Source organism: Bos mutus, chromosome 27 (genome assembly GCF_027580195.1).
Source record: "Bos mutus isolate GX-2022 chromosome 27, NWIPB_WYAK_1.1, whole genome shotgun sequence".
Lineage (NCBI taxonomy): Eukaryota > Metazoa > Chordata > Mammalia > Artiodactyla > Bovidae > Bos > Bos mutus.
In genome coordinates, this window is record NC_091643.1 from 1190546 (window position 1) to 1213291 (window position 22746).

A 22746-nucleotide genomic window follows, 5' to 3' on the forward strand; every position below is an offset into this window, starting at 1 on the left:
AAGCCCAATTTGGTTGTAAGTCCAACATAGTTGGCTCAGCTGGTAAAGAATCCGCCTTCAATTCAGGAGACCTGAGTTAAATCCCTGGGTTGGGAAGATCCCCTGGAGAAGGCAAAGGCTACCCACTCCAGTATTCTGGCCTGGAGAATCCCATGGGGTCACAGAGTCGGACACGACTGAGCAACTTTCACTTCAACTTTTCCAACAAAGTTCACCTGTGCTATGTGCTGTGATTAGTGGCTCAGTTGTGTCTGACTCTGCGACCCCATGGACGGTAGCCTGCCAGGCTCCTCTGTCCATGGGATTCTCCAGGCAAGAATTACTGGAATGGGTTGCCATTTCTTCCTCCAGGGGATCTTCCCAACCCAGAGATTGAACTCAGGTCTCCTGCACTGCAGTCTGACTCTTTATAGTCTGAGCCACCAGGGAAGCCCAAAGTTAGCCTAGATACCCAGCTAACACAATCAGCTGTATAGTACTGTGGTAGGTTCATAATACATTCTCATCTTTGGAAGTTCACAACTGTACTGATGATAAATGACATCAAGTTTTGAGTGTTTTGCTGTTGTTTCTTTTAAACTTCAACAATATTTTTATTACCAAAGTCATGAAGGGTTAACCCTTTAACCCAGCTAACAGAAAAACTTCTTCTCTAACAGGAGCTGGGATGGAGGTGCACACCTAATAAAGATTGTCTCTTTAAACATTCATCTGTGTAAGTATCTTTTTAAAAAAGCCAAATTCACCAGTGTTGGAGGAAAAAAACTACCCACGGTGTAGGGCACATTATTATACTTGCTTTATTTTTCTTTCTGGAATAAGAAGACAGCTGATAAAACTGCAGTTCCCGAATGTGCAGAAGTTTACATTGGGTGGAATTTTGATGAAGACAAAACAAAGACTTTCTCAGGTTTTTAAATAAAATAAAATATTCTGAAAAACCAACATCTAAATTAAATCAATCTGATGACAAAGTTCTCACATACTGAACAAGCTTTCTTTATAATTCTAAATGTGTTCTACCTGAAAAAAAAATTACTTTGTCTATGAAGTCTCATTTGGTTTCTTTCCTTTGTTCCTTTTGGCATTACAAAAAAAAAAAATTAATTTCCACAAGATGCAACTCAAGAAAACTGTCCTACCCTCCCCTGTTAATTGCAAGTTTGATAGAAGATATCACCCTCACCCTTTTGCATACAGAGACTATTACTGGACAGAACTACTTGATGAATTTGCAGCCATGACAAGTAAATTATTCTACAGATACTCTAACCAGTTATTAGACTGGTGGTTTTTTAGCACAAAGACATACTCTGGTTAGAAGCTTGGATTACTGTGAAGTAAGAAATTGGTTTTTACTTACTGTTTCAAAACTCTTTCTAATATCAATTCACCTTTTAGGGTGACGATTATTTGATGATCCTTCCTAGGCCACAAAAGTTAACACATACTAGAACCTGGAAACGACTAAAAGACAAGTACAACATCACTAACATGCTTTCCCAAATATCTGGCAAATGAGAGATTTATGAAATGTTTCTACTAATGCGTAGGTAAATATGATTTCTGTCTAATTTCTGATACAGTCTTCTGTAAATTCCTTATTATGGGGATGTCAATAACTTATAAATTTATATGATGACATATTAAAATTTTAAAAGCTATATAAATAAAAGCTACACTGTTTCTCCTGTTGAGGAAATTGCCAACTTTATAGAGCGAGCTATTTATGACCATAAACTTTAGACCACATTACTTTATTTTTAAATATCATTGTATACTGATCTAAAATGTCTTAGTAACACAGGAAAAACCTTGCATTTATGGACCCTGAATCAATTCTTTCTTATGTGACTGGATTTTCAATTACCAAAATTACTGCACTAAATATCACCTTAGTTGACTGAAATAATTAAAGAACTTTTCCAAAGTGAAAATTTCTAGAAGATAATACATATCCTTGGACTGCAAAGAGTCTCTTGGACTCCAAGGAGATCCAACCAGACAATCCTAAAGGAAATCAGTCCTGAATATTCACTGGAAGGATTGATGCTGAAGCTGAAACTCCAATACTTTAGCCACCTGATGCCAAGAACTGACTCATTTGAAGAGACCCTGATGGTGGGAAAGATTGAAGGCAGGAAGAGAAGGTGACGACAGAGGATGAGATGGTTGGATGGCATCACCAACTTGATGGACATGAGTTTCAGCAAGCTCCAGGAGTTGGTGATGGACAGGAAGGCCTGGCGTGCTGCAGTCTATGGGGTCACACAGAGTCGGACACGACTGAGCAACTGAACTGAACTGAACTGAATACATATCCTACCAGACTCCAATCCCTTCCACTGAAGGCAGACTTCTGATATCTTTGATAGTTTTGTATATTCATTTAGAAAAATTCACATTTGACTGCCCCAAAACCCTAGACCTTTTTTTTTTTTTTTTGCCTTTTGTATTAAAGGTCTGAGTTTTGATCTTGCAGAAAATCCTGTGTTGTCTAACTAGCATTACAAAATCAATAAACACAGAACATCCAAGTTTGAGATGGTTTCACATGCAGCTTCTGAATGAACTAATGTAAAGTTTACATAGAGGAATCAAAGATGCTTCTTTTCAATATACGTGAAGCTTTTTCTATATGACAAAACAATAAAAATTACAGCATGGTTTCATTAAAAAATGGAGAATAACCAAGAGCTTTGGCCCTTAACTTCATCATCTCTTAGAAGCCTCCACTCAGTTAAAAATCACAATAATGATGGGATGACCTTAAATGTGGGCAGACACACATGTCAGAATCTTTTAACAGATCCAATATCTGATATGCAAAGGCAAATAATTTCAGCAGCATTCTTAGGGGGTGTTAGATGGTTTTGCAAAGTAAGAGGAACTCTCCTGGGTGACTTAATAGTCCAGTAGCCACCCACATTGGAGTAGCACTATCTAGGACTATGAGAGGAATAAGGAATTTGCTGCCCAAGAGGAGACCGCTGACTGACAGAATCAGAATGAGGTTCAAATCCCAGCTCTGCCTCTTAATAGACGTGTTGACCTCAGTCAAGTTATTTCACTCAGAACCTGGTTTCTTTATCTGCAAAGTAAGAGTCAAATTCTTCCATAACCTTCCTGCCAAAAATCGTGGAGAGCCTCCTCTCTACACACAAGGTGATGTCTTTCTTGGGATGCATAGGCCAGCTTCATCGCTTCTCCTTTCTGGGCAGCACAGAAGCCACGTTGTCGGCCCCAAGAGCCGCTGACCGCCTCTCGGCTGTCTGACATAGAACTTCTAAAGCACTGTGCTGCAGCCTTTCGTTCTCAATCCTTCTTTGAAGTGAATCCACAAGAGGACAGGAGCAAATATCGAGCATGCCCCGAAAGGCTTACATGAAATAGTTAAGGAGTTCTTTTAGGGATTGCATACCCTTGATGTGCACTTAGTAGTATTTCTGAGCCCTCTACCCGCTTCCTATGAAAGGGTCACTCCAGTTGCTCTGGACTCCTGTGGCCCTAAATTTGCTATTGTCTCCTGATGAGTCATTTCCTCCCTGGATTATATTTGGGGTTTGTTTCTTGTTTTCCTGAGCCAGACTGGAGACAGCTTGCAAGGAGCACTCCTGTTCTGCACCTCACTTTCCACCCAACCCCGCAGTTATCTTTAATATCGCAAAAGTATTTGAATAGGAATGAGTAGGAGCGAATGAATAGGTGAACCAAAGAACTAATAAGTACCCTAGAGTTCAAGAATCAAATGCTCAAATCTCTGACCAGTTCAGAGAAGGATGGGAAAGATTTTCTTTTCCATATGTTCTACTCCCTGGGCAGCATGAAAGAAATGCATTATTTTTTTAATCTGGATTTCCTGAATTCTACTAGAGAGTTGGTAAGGAAACAGAAAGCTGGGCAAAAAGCAAGATAAGGTCCAAAGGGGTCAGTATCCTGACGGCTACACATGCGGCATCTTGACCTTCACGCTGGAGTTCGGCCAGGCTCCAAATGGTATAATCTGGGGGTGACTGACTCAAGCAATCACGTAAGTGTAAGCTACTGGCAAGGCTGTCTACAGACTGAGCCACAGCCGAAGCAAAGCGAATGCTGGGCGCTGGCTGCAGGGCCCAGGCTCCACCCTACGCAGTTAAACACGCCCCCTGCCCTCAAATTTAACCTGATTCCAGGGACACAACTTAGTTAGTGCAGCGTCAATCTAACTCAACAGAGCTTTTAAACATGTTCTTAGTTCTCATGAGAAACTGAAGTAGCAGGGAAATTTAGGGATGACTCTGAATGCAATTATGATAATTAAAATAGCAACTTAATTTCATGCTGTCTCTGAGACATGTTCAACTCAAGGGTTGTGCATTCAAATTCTGAGCTACACTGGCTAATATCTTTGATTTGCATTATAAAGTACAAGTAATAGAGTTCAATGAGTAAAATGTACTGACTCTAGGCATGGAAACGGTCACTAGACGTTTTGGGAGTTCAATTAGTAAAATGTACTGACTCTAGGCATGGAAACGGTCACTAGACGTTCTGGGAGTGTGTTAGCTTGGACTGTTAAAAGAAGTCCTGGGATGCTGCTGCTGAGATGGAAAGGACTGCCTCGCTGTTTACGGACAGTTTCATTTTTAACCGCATATGTACGCGTGTATTTGGCGGCATCGTGTCTTACTTGCAGCGTGTGGGATCCAGTTCCCTGACCAGGGGTCAAGCCCAGGCCTCCGGCACTGGGGGCACAGAGTCTTAAGTCAGTGGACCACCTCGGAAGGCCCTGTTTATGGACAGTTTTAATGTGAAGCTCTCAGTGGCTGAATAAAGCATATGGGATAAAGGCGTATGGTCCACCAAGCAGGTAAAGTTGTGGTGGGATTGACAAGTAGGAAGATCCAGTTTCCACAGGTGCTGGGACAGGGCTGGCACAGAAGCCCGGATCCTCTGCCCAGGTTTGTGTCTGTCCATGCACATTGATCAGCGTGTAACACGGGCGTCCTCTGTGCATGGAGACGCGTGGGGTGGTGAAGTACAAGGAGCACCTCTCCAAGCCCCAGAATTTGGAGGCCTTGCCTGGGGTCCTCAAGTAATTTTGTTGGAGTTGAACCCTCCTAGAGTTCAGGAGAGGCGAGAAAGACTTTGAGCAATGGGAGGCAAGGGACAGATGATAAAATTTCCTGAAGCACGACTTCCCTGGTTTTCCAGCGGTTAAGATACACCTTGCAATGTAGAGGATGAAGGTTTGATTCCTGGTCCCAGAACTAAGATTCCACACGATTCAAAGCAACGAAGCCTGCAACTAGAGAGTGATGTGCCACAGCTGACACACAGCACAGTCCAAAAAGAAAGAAAAGATCTGATGCTGTGTTTCAGTTCAGTCAGATCAGTCGCTCAGTCGTGTGCGACTCTTTGCGACCCCATGAATCGCAGCACACCAGGCCTCCCTGTCCATCACCAACTCCCAGAGTTCACTCAGACTCACGTCCATCGAGTCAGTGATGCCATCCAGCCATCTCATCCTCTGTCGTCCCCTTCTCCTCCTGCCCCCAATCCCTCCCAGCATCAGAGTCTTTTCCAATGAGTCAACACTTCGCATGAGGTGGCCAAAAGACTGGAGTTTCAGCTTTAGCATCATTCCTTCCAAAGAAATCCCAGGGCTGATCTCCTTCAGAATGGACTGGTTGGATCTCCTTGCAGTCCAAGGGACTCTCAAGAGTCTTCTCCAACACTACAGTTCAAAAGCATCAATTCTTCGGTGCTCAGCCTTCTTCACAGTCTAACTCTCACATCCATACATGACCACTGGAAAAACCATAGGCTTGACTAGATGGACCTTTGTTGGCAAAGTAACATCTTTGCTTTTGAATATGCTATCTAGGTTGGTCATAACTTTCCTTCCAAGGAGTAAGTGCCTGTGTTTAAGAGTTTGGAATTCATAGAACATAAATGCAAGTATAATTTTTAATTTAAATATCTGTTTCAGTTTGTGTTTTACTAAGAATTCAATAGAAGCTTTATGTCGCTTGCCTGTGAGAAATCTGCTGTGAACATGCTTTGTTTCACATTTGTTTCACGTCCTTTACTAGTAGATATCCCACCCTTCACTTTCCCACTTTGGAGACAAACTTGTCTAACGGTCCATGTGATTTTTACATGTGCTCATTTCATGTTCTCTCATGTTTGATCACTGTTGAACTTTTGTGTTATAGTTAAGAGTCTACATTAAGAATCATTATTTTGCCATTGAAATATTTTGTATAAGCTTTGTGTGATGTGAGGTGTGCTTAGTCACTTAGTCATGTCCTACTCTTTGGTGACCCCATGGACTGTAGCCCGCCAAGCTCTTCTGTCCATGGAATCTTCCAGGCAAGAATACTGGAGTGGGTAGCCATTTCTTCCTCCAGGGGATCTTCCTGACCCAGAGATAGAACCCACTTCTCCTCCATCTCCTGCATTGGCAGGTGGATTCTTTACCACTGCACCCCCTGGAAAGTCCTTATGGAAGCTTATGTCCACTCAATTCCTAAGAAGAACATAAAAATAGGGGAAAAAATCCCTCCATTAATTTAAAAACCACACACAAGTACACATGTAGACACAGATGTTTCCAGAAGTCTGACAGCTGTAGATAAAGCCACTGGGAGTTTTAATTTAGTCCGTAAAATTCATCCAGATGTCTGGTATTTCATAGATACTGTTAAAAGATAGGTGTTCAGCTTTCTATTTGTTTTGTAGTTTTGCTATTTCTCCTAAAGAAAGACAGTCACATGCAGTGTGGAAAGATACACACAGTCACACACAAGAGTCAAGCACCCTGTTTCTTTGAAACATAACATAAATTATGTCTATCTTGTCAATTTAGTCTTAATTCCCCCCCATCAGGCACTCATACCCCAGCCCCTGACCACAGACAGACGGCAGGTCCTTCAGAGATTCAGGTACACACAGCTCCACTCACTCATTATGTTTGGGAAGACAACATGTTCCTGTCCAGATGAGGAGTTTTTTGTGAAATTCTCTGATTCCAGGAGTGGGTTTCTATAATGCACTGGGTCAAAGCTTTTATCAGCAAAATACCATTCATAGTGATTTCCTCAGGCACACAGAGGACAGACTAGAATATTATTTGTGATTTCCAGCCACCTTTAATGTACAATCTGTCATCACTGATTCACACACAAGGATCCCAGGACCACAGTATTCAAATAAGCATCAGAAGTGTGTGTGTGTGTGTTTCCTTTCTGAATTCCCCTTCCCTGTATTAATCTCGCTAGAAATCTGCTCCTAGTACACTCTGCTGGTACTTATCATGCATCTTGATCAGGGAACACTCGATAAAGTCTCTTTCTTTGACCAATCTGAAGCATGTCCTGAGCCAGGGCTAAGAAAAGAAAAAACACTTAAGGCATCAGTGTTCTCACGACGGTACTTCAACTCCTCGCCAAGATGCTTGCAAAGGGGTCCTTTACCATAGCAGTGATGGTCCCAGGGAGTCTTTGTTTGGGAGAATGGGCCAGAAAAGAAAGACCCCGGGAGCTAGCACAATGTCCACTCTGCCAAGAGGGGCGTGTGTACACCACTCCACTAGAGCTAAGTGCTGATAGAAATGTGTCTGCTTACAAATCACTGCGTATTGCCTCTGAAAGGTCAACAGAGCTATGGGTTCGTAAGCCACAGAAGCTTGTGTCTCTCTTCTGAAAGAAAATGTGCAAGGCTAATAATGAAGGCCTGGTGCAGTGGGGTGTTTCAGGAACATGTAATAAAGACAGAATCTTGCTTATTGGCAAATATATGTATAACACATTTACATAATTAAATACCATCTAATATATCCCATACTGTACTGTATGTACAAAGTATAACACAGTTTCTCCAATGCATGGCTTTCTGATGTTAAGCCCAACCTGTATTCTGTTATAACTTTCAACATTTGGGACCTTTGTTTGAAGCCTTTGTCAAGAAAGGCAAACTCTTCCCGTCGTCCTTATGAAAACAGAAACAAAGCTAAGTCCCACTCGTCCTCGCTAAAAACTGTCTCTTTTCTAAATGACACCGGACTGGCTTTTCCTTACAGACTACTCAGCTACCACTTTTATTTCCAGGGCACCATTCTCATGATTTGAGTGAGTGAGTGAAGTCGCTCAGTCATGTCCACTCTTTGTGAACCCATGGACTGTAGCCTACCAGGCTCCTCCATCCATGGGATTCTCCAGGCAAGAGTACTGGAGTGGGGTGACATTTCCTTCTTGTGATTTAGATTCAACCTAAATGGAAAGGCAAAAACAGCATGTGCCTAACTCTGTCTGCCACTAAGCCTGATGTAAACAGCAGGCTTGAGAGGGTCATGCTCAGAGGAGACACTCCAGACTATGTGACCTAATAAAATTGACTGACATTCCCATAGAGGTTTTGTTTCCTAATGTATTTATTTACAGTCATTGGCTAGCATTTTACATCAAACATCTTCTTTATCATTAGAAAAGTATTCAACATTCTAAGTGTAAGTAATTTGAATTCCAATAAATACATGGAATCAATTACTAGTTCAGAGTGAATAAACACTCCTTTGCGTTCACAGACATTTTCAATAATAGATTCAAAAGTATTTCACCCTTGGGACCTTTGAGTCAGGTGAGTAAAACATCCTGGATGATAATTTTGGATTTCCCAAAAGACAGACCAGGGGAAATTGATACAAAGAAGATTGAATTGTAAGAGTGAAAAGGGCAAATTTAACTTGTAACAAAGTAGCTTTACCTAATGAAAATATTTGCAATTTTCTGAAACTTGAAAGAATTATGTGATAGAACCAGGGAGAAAGGTTCTCAGATTGTACCAAGTAGACGTGCTAAGTGCTGTATGCTGGGCTCAGTCACTTCAGTCGTGTGTGATTCTACAACCCCATGGACTGTAGCCCACCAGGCTCCTCGGTCCATGGGATTCTCCGGGCAAGAATACTGGAGTGGGTTGCCATGCCCTCCTCCAGGGGATCTTCCCAACCCAGGGATTGAACTCATGTCTCCTGCACCTCCTGCATTGGCAGGTGGGTTCTTTCATCACTGAGCCACTTGGAAAGCCAAGATGGCTAACATAAATCTAAAATCTCAACCAACTAATTAACTCCTGATTGATAGTCACTGAAGGGACAGTAGAAATGTCAAATCTTCTTTACTTGTGTAACTGAAGAATCTCAGAAGGAAAAAAAAAAAACAGGAAGCAAACTTTAGGGGTGAGACTTGACCATTATGAAAACCTGCAACTCCAAAATTCTCTGAGCAATATCTTATAATTCCTTGGATGAATGAGAATTATTGTTCTTTCATGGAATTAGATATTCACTAATAACATCCAAAGATTTGCTTTAATTCAAGAACAAAAAAGGAAAACTGATTGCTTCAAGTTTTCAAGCTATCTGTTATATAAAAGTGCTCTGCAAAGAAAAAAGGATAAGTAAAAGGACTGGGCAAGTGTGTCTTCTAAATGAGCATGTCATCTGACAACAGAAATAGGCAAGACATGGAAATTATATTTGAGCAAGAATAGGATAGGGGAGCCAGGGAGGTATGGATTCTTCTGGGACTTCACAGGCAGGAGGAAGAAGAGAAAAGTGACCCACTTTTCAGGGAGAAATTTAGAAGCACAGTATTAGATACAAAGGCACAGGGGGATCGGTCTCTAGAGAAGAATATTGCAGGGAAATAACCGAAAAAACGTTTGAGAAAGTAGGTTGCGGTCAAACCACGGGGGACCATGAGGTCCAGCGTACGGGCTCCCTGAAGCTTTCTGAGCGGGTGAGCGCTCGGACTCACACTGGCTCCTGTAAACGGGCGGGGGGTGAAGGGTGCGGTTGTCAGGGCCCCGGATGGAGGCCGCTGAATTTGCACGGAGACTAAGGCAACTGTAGGGGCTTTCCTGGTGGCTCAGATGGTAAAGAAGCCGCCTGCCAATGTGAGAGATCCAGGTTCGATCCCTGGGTTGGGAAGATTCCATGGAGAAGGCAATGGCCACCCACTCCAGTATTCTTGCCTGGAGAATCCCATGGACAGAGGAGTCTGGTGGGCTGCAGTCCATGGGGAGAGTCGGACACGACTGAGTGATTAACACTTTGACTTGAAGGCAAGTGTAAGGGTAAAAACAGAGATCCATGAGGCCAGGACATGGGGAGAAATCATGCTTGCAAGGGTGAAAGATGCTTCCTCGGAACATGAGGAGAGTGCGTTCCGGCCACTAAGGAGACGCACAGACTGAGGCAGGAGGCAGAGGCTACAGCAGCCCGAAGGTTTCAGATCTACAGGCTGCAGGGCTTGGAAAGACAGCAGGGAGAGAAAGTTGGAGGGGATGGTCAGTTAGGCTTTTTTTTTTTTTTTTTTTTGAACTTGCAAAACAGAAGTGCTGCCAACCCACCCAAGTGAGTGACCCATAAGCCACAGAGGTCAGGTCAGGTCTTAGGAGGACAAAGCTGAGGTGCGGCCGCTGAGACTCAAGCACGGGGCAGTGGGAGCCACGGTGGGAAGTGATGCTTTATTGCTCACTATTAGCTGCCTCCCTTCCCAGAAGAGAATATCCCTCTCCGCCCTTTACAACCAGGCTTGACCATGCAGCTCACCAGGGAAAGCGAGAGAAGAGTTATGTGTCACTCCCATTAAAAAACTGTAAAAGTCTACTGATTCACACCCTTCTCTTCCCCTCTTCCAAAGAACTGGTGATGTTCACGTAGTGACCGCTTCATCAGCCTGGCCCCAGAGTTAAATTAACATGGGAAAGACAGCAGGGCTGCTACATGGGGTGTGAGAGATCATTAGCGGCTGTAAAAGCCGTGGCTTGTTACTGCAGTGTCACCTAGCCTAACTAACGGACAGATCATGGAAACGAATAAAAGTCTCCAGGAAGGGAAAGTAAAGAAAGACCAGAGGGTGACTTCCGACCAACGAGACTTAATCCAACAATTGTGAACTGTCATTTCACAGAAAGAGCCAATGGAGTTACATTTCCCAAGTTACTTTAAGCATAATTTCTTAATATCATGATTACTTTTTCTGTATTAAGAATTTGCATGAACATAAGGGCAAGGATAAATTAGGAGTTTGGGATTAACAGATACACACTACTGTATATAAAGCAGATAAATAGCAAGGTCCTACTGTTTAGCACAGGGAACTATACTCAATATCTTACAATTATCTATAAAGGAAAAAAAAATCTGAAAGAATATATATATATATGTACATATATACATATATATACACACACCTGTACACTTGAAACTAACACAACATTGTAAAATCAATTATGCTTCAATTTTAAAATAAATAAATAATTAAAAATCCTAAAACAGTTATTAGATCAGACAGTTATTCTGGTCAACTTTGGAAATATTTGCTCCTTGAAATATTCTATAATGAACAGTAATCACCCTCCCATACCAACAAATCTGAGTGTTCCAAATATTTAAAAAATTTTTATTTTTGCCTGTAAATTTTTCTGTGTTAAATCCACCAATCTAGCACTCCTCATTAGATTGAAAGAGCTGAAATCAAGCATTGCTGTCAAGGAGTGTGCTCTTGCTTAGCAGCAGGGAAAGAAGGCTTTCTGGGAGCAGTTGGAGGCTGATCACTGAATGGCATCTACTGCTCACCACTGCAGCCTGCAGACTGAAGGGATGGAAGAGAATTCCAAAATCAGGAAAGTCCAGGGACTAAGAGTTTAGCCAGTGGATCATGTCAGATATTTGTTAGCCTAAGACAGCAATTAAAAATACATGATATAGGAATTTCAAAGGAATTATTTGTCTAATTTTTTTTTAATAAGTAGATTTGGAATGAGAATATTTTTTCATGAGTAGTCTATTTCTTGTATTTTAGAGAAGACAAAGCAATTTTTAAATTCAAGTCCACACCACTTCTTGCTGGTTTTTTTTTTTTTTTTTTACTATTGTTGCCCAACCTTCTCTTATCAAATCACTGTATACTCAAGCATTTTTTAAAGGCAATTGGTATATATATACCAATATATATATATATATATATATAAATTTGCAAAGTTGTGTGACTAATGCATGCATAAAATGTATAGAAAGGTTAAATCACTTTCACTAATTTTGCCAAATTTTTATATATATATATATATATATAAACCAATTGCCTTTAAAAAATGCAGTGGTGAGCAGGAGACACCATTCAGTGATCAGCCTCCAGCTGCTCACAACTTTGTATGTTAAGCAAGTTACAATTTGTTATTATTAAAACATACAGGGTCCCTGATTTCAGACTCTTCTCTCTCCTTCTGTCTCCAAGAAGAGATTAAATAAATAATTAAATACTTATTTAATTATTCTAAGAAACTAGCTCAGAGACCCATTGTGTTTCCAGAGTTGTATTCCTTTCTAATCAGTATGAGGACACAGACAGTAATAAAAAGGACAGCTAAGAGCTTTAAGAAAACTCCAGTTTGCCAGCACAGGGGCCTCGGATTCATATTGCAATAAAATGGGATGAGAATCTATGATATTCCAAGGGCTTTCTGGACTACTTTTCATAGGTGGTTTTGCAGAAATGCCAGGGAAGGTTAGACTTTGGCCTAAGATATCCAGTGAGTGTGCTGGGATTATCAGTGTTTCAACCTATACGATCTGTCTCTTTGCAAGTAGAGGCCCCCATGGGTCAGAAAGGCAGAGACCTTCCAGACATCCATCTCCTCCTTCTTTTGGCTTTAAGATAACTTTGCAGACTTTATTCTCCCTCTGGCTTCTGACATTTTCTCCAGCTCCAGCTAGTAAGGGCCCTTCACCACTTCAGCACACTCCAACCACTAGGTGAGGCTGGGGTCTCCACTGGGAATCTGTCTGTTTTATGTCAGCTCTTCCCCACTACCCAACCCCAACTAGTTTCCACTCATCCTCTTAGAAGACAGAGCCCTAGTGGCTGTGATCCTTTCCATTCTAGTCCCTAAGGTGAGGGATGGAGGTATGCATTCACAACTCATTTAAATAATAAAAATGAACTCACAAGGGAGCCTTTCTTAAGCCAAATGAGCAGTTCTACTCAGCATGTACATATATATGTGTATATATATATATATACATGTGTGTATACATATATGTATGTATATATATTACATGGTGCTCATTCTCAGTATAGAGGGATTCTTTTGCATTTTAAAGAGATGTCAAAGTAACCCAAACAGCCATTATTGATAAAAATGTCTAGGAATAGAAAAGTTTGAGAGCAAGCAAAAATTTACATCAAAGTCTGGACATCAAACTCATCTTTGTATATCAAATCTTTTACATAAAATTTACATCTTTATTATTCCTATCTACCATCATTTTGCAAATGAAATGTAGATCTTTGTGACGAGCATGGCTTTAGGGAATCCCAGTTTGTGCCCCAATATCTGGGAGAAAAATGACACTCACTTGCTTCATGACTTCTCCTACAGTCCCCAAAATAAGGCAGTGAATTTTCAATTAACAGAGAAAAGGGTAATGTTTTCCATACAAGGTCTTACATCTGAACTAATGCGATGGTATGATTCAGCTCTTACTCAGACCTTCAAAGAAATGAACATGACAATTTTTTTTTCCTTTTATATGTTGGGACACAAAATTGGATGAATCAGAGAATTAAAAGGCTGAGAAAATCCAGCCAACAGTTTCCTCAGCACCCACAGCCCATCAGGCCGGTGCCAGGGCACAGAGGCAACAAGACGTCCCGGCTTCAGAGGAGACACGGGGCCTCACAGAGGAGGCAGACTGCGTCCACAGTGATGCTCGCGTGGAGTACATAACATGCACTCTGGGGAGACACAGGGTCCTCACAGAGGAGGCAGACTGCGTCCACAGTGATGCTCGCGTGGGGTACATAACATGCACTCCGGGGACTCGGGGGAATACCGTCACCCCTCACAGACTCACACAGGAGCAAGCATCTCTCCAGACCCTCTGAGGATGCTGTGCACATCTCATGGGCGTACCTCGTGTAATAAAGTTGCTTTAATCTGTTGTGTTCATTCGCTGTTGGTTTTATGTTTTTATCAGCCAAGGCCAGCAGATCTCTTCCAGGTAAGACATTGCCATCGATGACAACATCAATGCTTCCTGCTATCTGTGGGGACTGGGAAGCCACTGATACGTAGCAGCCCTTGTGTTCTTAGAAAGTGATTTATTCAAGGCGGATCCATGGATCACACTGCTTTCCTTTTGTGTAAGTTCTGAGGACCAGTGGTCTTATATTTTACAATGCCAGCTTACGGAACCGCCCCACCCCCGCCCCGGCTTCCCTTGTTATGAATAAACTGTTTGAGGAGCTATGTCAAGGGACCCTTCAGAGGCCATTATTTCACTGTGAGGACTGTTAAAAAGAATAATTGGCATCAATAACACTTACCTGTATATGCAGAGGGAAGGTTACCCAGCCATAACAAGCCCAGATTCACACAGCCACTACTTAAAAGAATGCAATATTTGGGATTTATGAGGATAAGCCCTGTCAGTAGTAATGCCCTTACGGGGGCCTTTGCGATTCTTTTGGCATAGTCTGCTGTGTACTCACAGGGAAATAAAATCTGCCACGCAGTTCTGGGAGAAGGTGCTGCATACAAGATGCAGATGAGACACACTGAAAGGGGCCCTTCTCAAAAAGGGCTGTGGCTTCAAATGCCCTTGTGACTCCTGTGTTCCTCAAAAGCAGCCATTGGACTGTTTCCAGCACAGAATCTGCAATATTACTAGTGATCATCCGTCTCTCAAGGGTATTGGGAAAATGTGGGGGGCGGGCAGTACCATTACACAGAGAGATGGGTCAGGCGTGAACCAGGGTGGCGGGAACATCAGTAGCAGACCAGGGAAGGAGCCCCACACGACAAGGATGAGGAGGACAAGACAACAGAGAGCGTGGCATAACCTGTTTTGTCAGAGCTGGCATTGATGGTATTGGTAGTGATGGAGGTGAAGGTAGTCTTTGCGCTGTCCTTGGCAGTGACAGATTTCTGCTTAGTTTTCATGGCTTCCAGTGCTTTGAGCTTCTTGGCATGTTTCGTGCCTTTGTAGTGGGCCGCAGCCTGGCTCTACAAAGGAGAACAAAATGAACCATGCAATCAGGCTCATTTCTAAACTGGCATTCTCTGTATTACTGCAAATACAGACTCCCTTTCAATAATAGGTACCATTCAAACTAACCCTGGCCATGGCCAATCAGTGGGGTTCTGCTGAGAATGATGCTACGAAGCAATGGGAAGCAGTTCTAAAACCTCTAGATGGAAGGGAGAAGTGCTCTATTGCCTCTCTTCAGAGAAGTGGAGCTGCACACTCACATGGCAACAGCACTGTCTTTGTGGAGTGGGGGAAAGAAATGAGAGTTTGTATTGCATTTTTTCTGTCCCCAAAGATGCTGGGCTCCCAGGATTAACAAGGGTCCTGGAAAAGAGCAGCTCTCACCTTCTTGGCTCAGGAAATGTGCTTTCTCCTTCTACAGTGGGTCTTATTGACACAGGACCCAACAGGTGTCTACCAGGAAGAATTCACCAACAACAACACAAGTGGGCACCCCAGAGACTGAGACTGAAGTGTGAGAGTTCAAAAGCAAAGGCCTATGGAGCCCACATGGAGCCATGGAAGCCGGGCAGCTTTACCCTTCTTTCCTTTTCCTTGCTTCTCACAGAGGGTAGTCTGAGAAGTCCAAGGCAGGGGCATCCTTGCAACGTGTGGGTCTTTTGTGCCCTGGTCCTTTGCCAGGGAGATCCACTGTGTTTCGACTACTTCATGGGCTGATGCAATTCTTTTGTTTGTGCTTTCTGAAATTCTTAGAAATCTGCATTTTCCCACATTTATATTCTCCTAACATTATTTTTTGGTACCAGAGAGACATTAGTTGAGTTACAACATCATCTTTAAAATGTGTTTATTAATATTAATTTACTGGTGGAGGGGTGCCTGTCATGGCTTCAGGTGAGGTGGAAGCAGGCAGGGAGATTTTGGATTGGAAGGTTTTCCAGTTCAAAAGCTTTAAAATTGCCACCTCACAAGGAAGAAATCGCAGTGGAGGACTAAGTATGCAGACACCACTTCCCGTGACTTATTCAATCTCCACGTTCCGTATTGCCAGAAAATAACAGTCACACTGTCCTCTGTCACAGCAACTCTGGTAGGGAGGGTGTTGTGGTAGAAACTCTTTTTATAAATAGGGAAATATATAATCCACACCTTCATTTGCATCATTCTGACAAGTATCCTCAAGGCCTAGGTACCCTTATTGAAAGAACACTGGACAAGGAAACTGTATATTAGAAACAGTTTGAACAGAGAGGACACTCAGGCATCAGTTTTCCAACAACACACAACATCAAAGACAGAGTATGGGTCAAAGTCTGCAGTTAAGGCTTGTCATCGTGCATTGAGGAACACGGACTGGATTGGTTTGAGCCTACATGGAGGATGCTATTCTGAAGGATGGAGCGGTGTCCCGTTTTTCTCCTGCCTCACTTATTTTAATAAATCAAATCCTTTGGATATATCTTTTGAGGGCATGATGCTGTATTCAATTAAATCCACGACATGTACTCAGTCGTCTTCTCCAGACAGCTCAGGACGCACTTTCCCTTAGAGGAAGGTTCCTCTCCTTCTCCTGGTACAGAAGTGGACGCTGCATATACAACACATATGAAAATACAGGCGGGATGAGCAGTGCTAGCCCTGCGTGTACTTTCAAAATGTGCACTTAATGTATACTTTAAGGTCCCTGGCAAACCTATACTCTCAGTGGCATTTCCAATCAGATAAGACTTTAATACACCATAGGACCAAGTGCTTGTCACTCTTTTGAATATTAAGAAAGTTACTCCAAAGGAATACTGCCAGTTAAGACTGTACTTACATCAATAAAACAAATACTGTCTGCACAGATACAGCTGAGCCCATGCTTTCGATAAGTGAAATAGCTCAGGGCATTGTGGGGAAAAGGGGGTGATCAAATTACCGACCGTCGGTGGGTCCCAGTCAAGACCTGGCATATTAAAAAGCAAAGCAAAACAAGACAAAAAGCATATGCACTCGTTAACTGAATTACAGTCCCAAAGCACTCTGATAATAATTATCTTAATTTTTAAAAATCTGCTATTAAGTAAGCAACTGAGCCTTCCACAGATTAAAAAAATAAAGGTTGAGTGGCATCAAAGTCCAAAATGCTATGGAGAGACCATGGCGTGTAGAATTTCGGGAAATGGTGATGCGGGGCGGAGGCTGACTGATGCTGCAGGGTTGGTGATGCGGTGCGGAGGCTGACTGTGATGCAGGGTATGTGTGTGTTGGGTGTGGGCGTGGGGCTACGAGCTGGAAACGCAGTGTAGACAGATGACCCTCTGGATATTTCAAGTGTTCTTTGTCATTGACCCTACGTTTGAAGAATTTATTGGACTGCACTTGCATTAATCGCACTGGTATTGATTTTTATGTCTATGTACACTGCTTCACCATCCTGACTTTTTAGATGTTCTTTTACACTGCGGTTTATCGTAGGATACTGACTATAGTCTCCTGTGCTATACAGCACGCCTTTGCTGTTAATCCATCCCATATGCAGCAGTCTGCATCTGCTCACCGCACCCTCTCACACCGTTCCTCCCCCGTCCCCATCCCCCTTCGCCACCCCCGGCTTGTTCTCTACGACTGTGATTCTGTTGCTGTTTCACAGATAGGTTCATTTGTATCATATTTAGATTCCACATGTAAGGGATGCCGCACAGCATCTGCCTTTCTCTTTCTGACTTACTTCGCTTAGTACGATCGTCTCTGTTGTTGTTTAGTCACTCAGTTGTGTCCAGCTCTCTGCCACCCCATGGACTGTAGCCCCCCAGGCTCCTCTGTCCATGGGATTCTCCAGGCAAGGATATGGAGTGGGTTGCCATTTCCTTCTCCAGGGGATCTTCCTGGCCCAGGGACTGAACCCGTATCTCCTGCATTGTACGTGGATTCTTTGCCACTGAGCCACAGGGGAAGCCCATGATAATATCTAGCTCAATCCAGGTTTATGCAAGCCCCTTAACTCTTGGCTCATCTTGATACAGATGTGTTGCTAAAGGTGTGTTCTTGTGTAAGGAAAGAGGGTCCATCCAGCTCTCCTTACCTCATTATCTCACTTCACTGAACTGGATAGATTTTTCAGCCACATCTAATTTTTCTATGATTGTAGACAAAACTTCAACCTAGGAAGGAATCCTTCTGGGAGAATTTTTTTTTTTTAAAGCAGTAGTAGGCCAGAGATGCCTCTTTGGGTCTCATCTGCTTTTCCTTTGGGCAGAAAGGTGCTGGGCAGTGTAGTATGCCTTTTTCCCTCCAAGGCTGTCTCCTATTATTTATTAGCCAGTCTCTGAGTCAAGTCATCTCCAGAAACCTGGGAACCATCCAACGCAAGTGAACAATTATTTTTCACAGGAACGATTTCAAGATTAAGTAAGTCTACGACTTCATCACAGATGTCAGAACTCTGCATTTTGAAACTCAAAGGTAATTAAGGGACTAGAGTACCCAGAGAAGGGAACAGTAAAAGAAGAATTGGCTTCAACAATTTGGCTTCAAATTTGCCAACAAATTTGGCTTCAAAAAGTTGCTTTTAGATCATAAGTGGAATATTCAGGTATTGCGCAATAAAAATCTCTACTACGACCTTGAACTAGCACATGACACCATGAAATCTGACAAGTGTCATCCCAGAGGCAAGTGCTGACATTAAAGATATGTACACGCATTCCTGCAGAAAAGCGTGCCGCCACTTTAAATGTCATTCCCACATCCGTCATCAGCAGCCAGTCAGAATTCTCAATCTTCAAGTTTTGTCTTTAGCATTTCAAGAAGTCTTCCAGTTTAAATGCAACTGACGTTCCAGAGTAGATAAAAATAATCGCTTAATGGCTAACATTTGAAAGAGGTGCTTCAACATTTTGAAAGAAATGCACACACACACACATTTATTTTACAAGTTTTGTTATAAACCACTGTTTTCCTGTGAAACCCACTGCAAATTTAACGAATAGGTATTCTTTTGCTCCATTATCACCAAAGCCTTGGACAGTTTTACTCTACCTGTCTTTTGCATAAAGTGTCTTGACATATTTTTTTTAAAAAAGGACATTTACTATAAACAGACATATCTGATTATGTAACCAATTAATTTTCACAAACCCGTGATTTCAAAATGAACAAGATGGACTTTGCTAGTTTCTGACATCATTTAATTGTGTCACATTAAATTTTTACTAAGACAAAACGAACACAATCCTATTAAAATGTAACATCAGAAAAATAAGGAGTGGTTATCAAAGAAGTTACCATCCTCTGGGGAGAGAAGAGATTTACTACTTGAAGACAGGAATTTTTTTTTTTTTAATATATTTATTTATTTTTGGCTGTGCAGGGCCTTCCCGGCTACAAAGGCTTTCTCTCTGGCTGTGGCAAGGGAGGGCTGCCCTTCGGCTGCCCAGGCTTCACCTTGCCTTAGCCTCTCCTGCTGGAGAGCACGGGCTGTATGGTGCGTGGGCTCCACCAGTTGCGGCCCCAGGACTAAGCTGCTCTGTGGCACAGTGGGCGATCTTCCTGGATCAAGGATCAAACCTGTGTCTCCTGACTGGCAGGCAGATTCTGTACCACCGAGTCACCACGGAAGCTCTCTTTTTTCTTTTTTAAAGAAAATTATCTGATTTCAAAACTTTAGACTGTTTTGTAGATCAAAAATCATGAAATGATAAAATAATATAGTATCCTGAAAACTAAAACACCTACTTTAGATTTTTATTTTGAAAACTATTGACAAACTATTCCTGGGGGAAAAAAAAAAAGTTTAAAGTCTGTGTTTTTCTCCGTACAGTTTTTCTTATGTTACATACACTCACTCATATCTAATATCCAGGGCAAGGGCACAGGATCAGCCATATGGCTTAAGATCAATATGCATTCTCACTGATCAGTGGCTTGTAAATATTTTAGAGATCACTTTTATATATACCAAGAAAAGGTTTTTAAGGTTTATAATGATTCTTTTTAATTTATTATCAGCTCTCAGTTTCACGTCAGTTCAGTTCAGTCGCTCAGTCATGTCTGATTCATATAAAGCATTAGTTCTCAAAGTGTGGTCCCAAGACTGGTAGCAGCAGCAGCAGCAGCAGCAGCTGGGAGCTTAATAGAAATGCAAAGAATTGCACCCAATATCTACGTGTACACCCATGGCTGATTCATGTCAATGTATGGCAAAACCACTACAATATTGTAAAGTAATTAGCCTCCAATTAAAATAAATTTAAAAAAAGAAAAAAAAAAAACCTATAATGGAATATAATCTGGAAAAAAAAAAAAAACAATGAATAACTGTTCTGTGCACTTTAACCAACACAATATTGTACATAAACTCTACTTCAGTTTTTAAAAAAGCAATAAGATGATATTCTGTGAGTTTGAAAAAAAAAAAAGGAATGCAAATTCTCAACTTTTATCTCAAACTCATTGAATCAGAAACTATGGGTACGAGGCTCGGCAACCCATATTTTAAAAGCTGTCCATGTTTTCCTGAAGCATACTACAGTTTCGGAACCACTCACATTCCGAAATATTAGTGCATTTTCTCCAGAGATAGCTCCATCCTGTATAAGTAGCTAACATCTATATTTTTACAGATTAACATATAGTAATTTGAAGATTGAATCTTTACATATGTCTAACTGTGAGTAATGTGTGTTACTCAAGAAAAATAATCAGAATTTTCTTTCCTTAAAAACAAGCCATAAAGGCCACCATTACAAAATGTACAAACTATAAATGCTGGAGAAAGAGGAAACCTCCTACACTGTTGTGGTAATGTAAGTTGGTACAACCACGATGGTGAACAGTGTGGACGCCCCCCTAGAAAACTAAAAATGAAACTACCACATGACTCAGCAATCCCACTCCTGCGCATATACTCCAAGAAAGCCGTCATTAGAAAGATGCACGCACCCCAGTGCTGACTGCACCACTGTTCACGATGGCCAGGATGTGAAAACAACCTAAATGTCCACTGACAGATGAACGCATAAAGGAACAAGATGCAGTGTATATAGAATACTGCTCAGCTACAAAAAGAACTAAATGATGAGATTTGCAACAACAGAGATGGACCCAGAGATTGCCATTCTGAGCGAGGGAAGTATGAAGTGAAGAAAGATGAACATATACATCACTTATATCTGGAACCTAAAAAAAGGGGATACAAACGAACTTATTTACAAAAAAATTAGAGTCACAGATACAGAAAACAAACTTCCGCTTCAGTTCAGTTCAGTTCAGTCACTCAGTCATGTCCGACTCTTTGCGACCCCATGAACTGCAGCACGTCAGGCCTCCCTGTCCATCACCAACTCCCAGAGTCGATCCAAACCCATGGTGTCGGTGATGCCATCCAACCATCTCATCTTCTGTCATCCCCTTCTCCTCCTTCCCCCAATCCCTCCTATCATAAGGGTCTTTTCAAATGAGTCAGCTCTCCACATCAGGTGGCCAAAGTATTGGAGTATCAGCTTCAACATCAGTCCCTCCAATGAACACCCAGGACTGATCTCCCTTAGGATGGACTGGTTAGATCTCCTTGCAGTCCAAGGGACTCTAAAGAGTATTCTCCAACACCACAGTTCAAAAGCATCAATTCTTCTGCCCTTAACTTCTGGTTACTAGGGGATAAATGGGGGAGGGATAAGTTGGGGGTTTGGGGCTGACATATACACACTGCTGCTACTGCTGCTGCTAAGTCGCTTCAGTTGTGTCTGACTCTGTGCGACCTCATAGACGGCAGCCATCAGGCTTCCCCATCCCTGGGATTCTCCAGGCAAGAACACTGGAGTGGGTTGCCATTTCCTTCTCCAATGGATGAAAGTGAAAAGTGAAAGTGAAGTCGCTCAGTTGTGTCCAACTCTTCAGGTCCCCATGGACTGCAGCCCACCAGGCTCCTCGTCCATGGGATTTTCCAGGCAAGAGTACTGGAGTGGGGTGCCAGTGCCTTCTCCAATACACACTACTATATATAAAGTAAATTACCATAACCTGCTGTATAGCACAGGGAACTCGAATCAATACTCTATAATGACCTACAGGGGAAAAAATCTAAAAAAAAGAGTGGGTTTATGCATATGTTTAACTGATTCGCTTTGCTGTACACCCGAAACCAACACAACATTCTAAATCAACTACACTCCAATAATTGTTTTAAAAAACAAGTAAAAAATAACTCAGATAACACACATAATTGGGGAACTTCTATCAAAGAGGGATGAATGCAAAATAGCAGATCAGCCCTGGAAATCATATAGCTCTCAAACTCCACACGAATGCTCTCCAAGTCCTTGTGGTTCTCTCTGTATATTTAATCTTTTCTCTCCAAGCTAATTCGCGTTGCAGCATGAACTCTGACCCCAATATTTGTGCCAGTGTTGGGTGTTTTGGTTTGATCCATTTTGTGGGGGCTGGAGGAATCACCAGCTTAATAATAATAATAAATAAAAAACAAAAGCAAAGCCCTGTGTCATAACTCTTAACACTTCACTAAAACAAGTATCTAATTCACTATTATATTTAGGTATTAACTGATCCAGTGTTAGCCATGAGTAAAATTTTTTCTTTATCTATGTAAGGCTCTTTTAACTGAAGGAAACTCCTAGCCAGTAGGCAAATAAAGGCCACTCTAGTAAGCCAAAAGAGTGGCTTACTTACTTCACAGTTAGTCCACTCAAATACTCAAATATTTAACA

The 22746-nt window shown here is 41.9% G+C and overlaps 1 protein-coding gene across 3 annotated transcripts in view; it reads right to left on the reverse strand.

The window, feature by feature from the left end:
• The window catches only part of ZNF385D (zinc finger protein 385D), a 1015555-nt gene that overhangs the window by 88675 nt on the left and 904134 nt on the right, over nucleotides 1-22746 (reverse strand). For all 3 annotated transcript variants that reach the window (XM_070364115.1, XM_070364117.1, XM_070364116.1), the window contains one exon: nucleotides 14889-15051. In XM_070364115.1, coding sequence (XP_070220216.1) covers nucleotides 14889-15051 — 163 coding nt within the window. The remainder of the gene's footprint in view (nucleotides 1-14888; nucleotides 15052-22746) is intronic.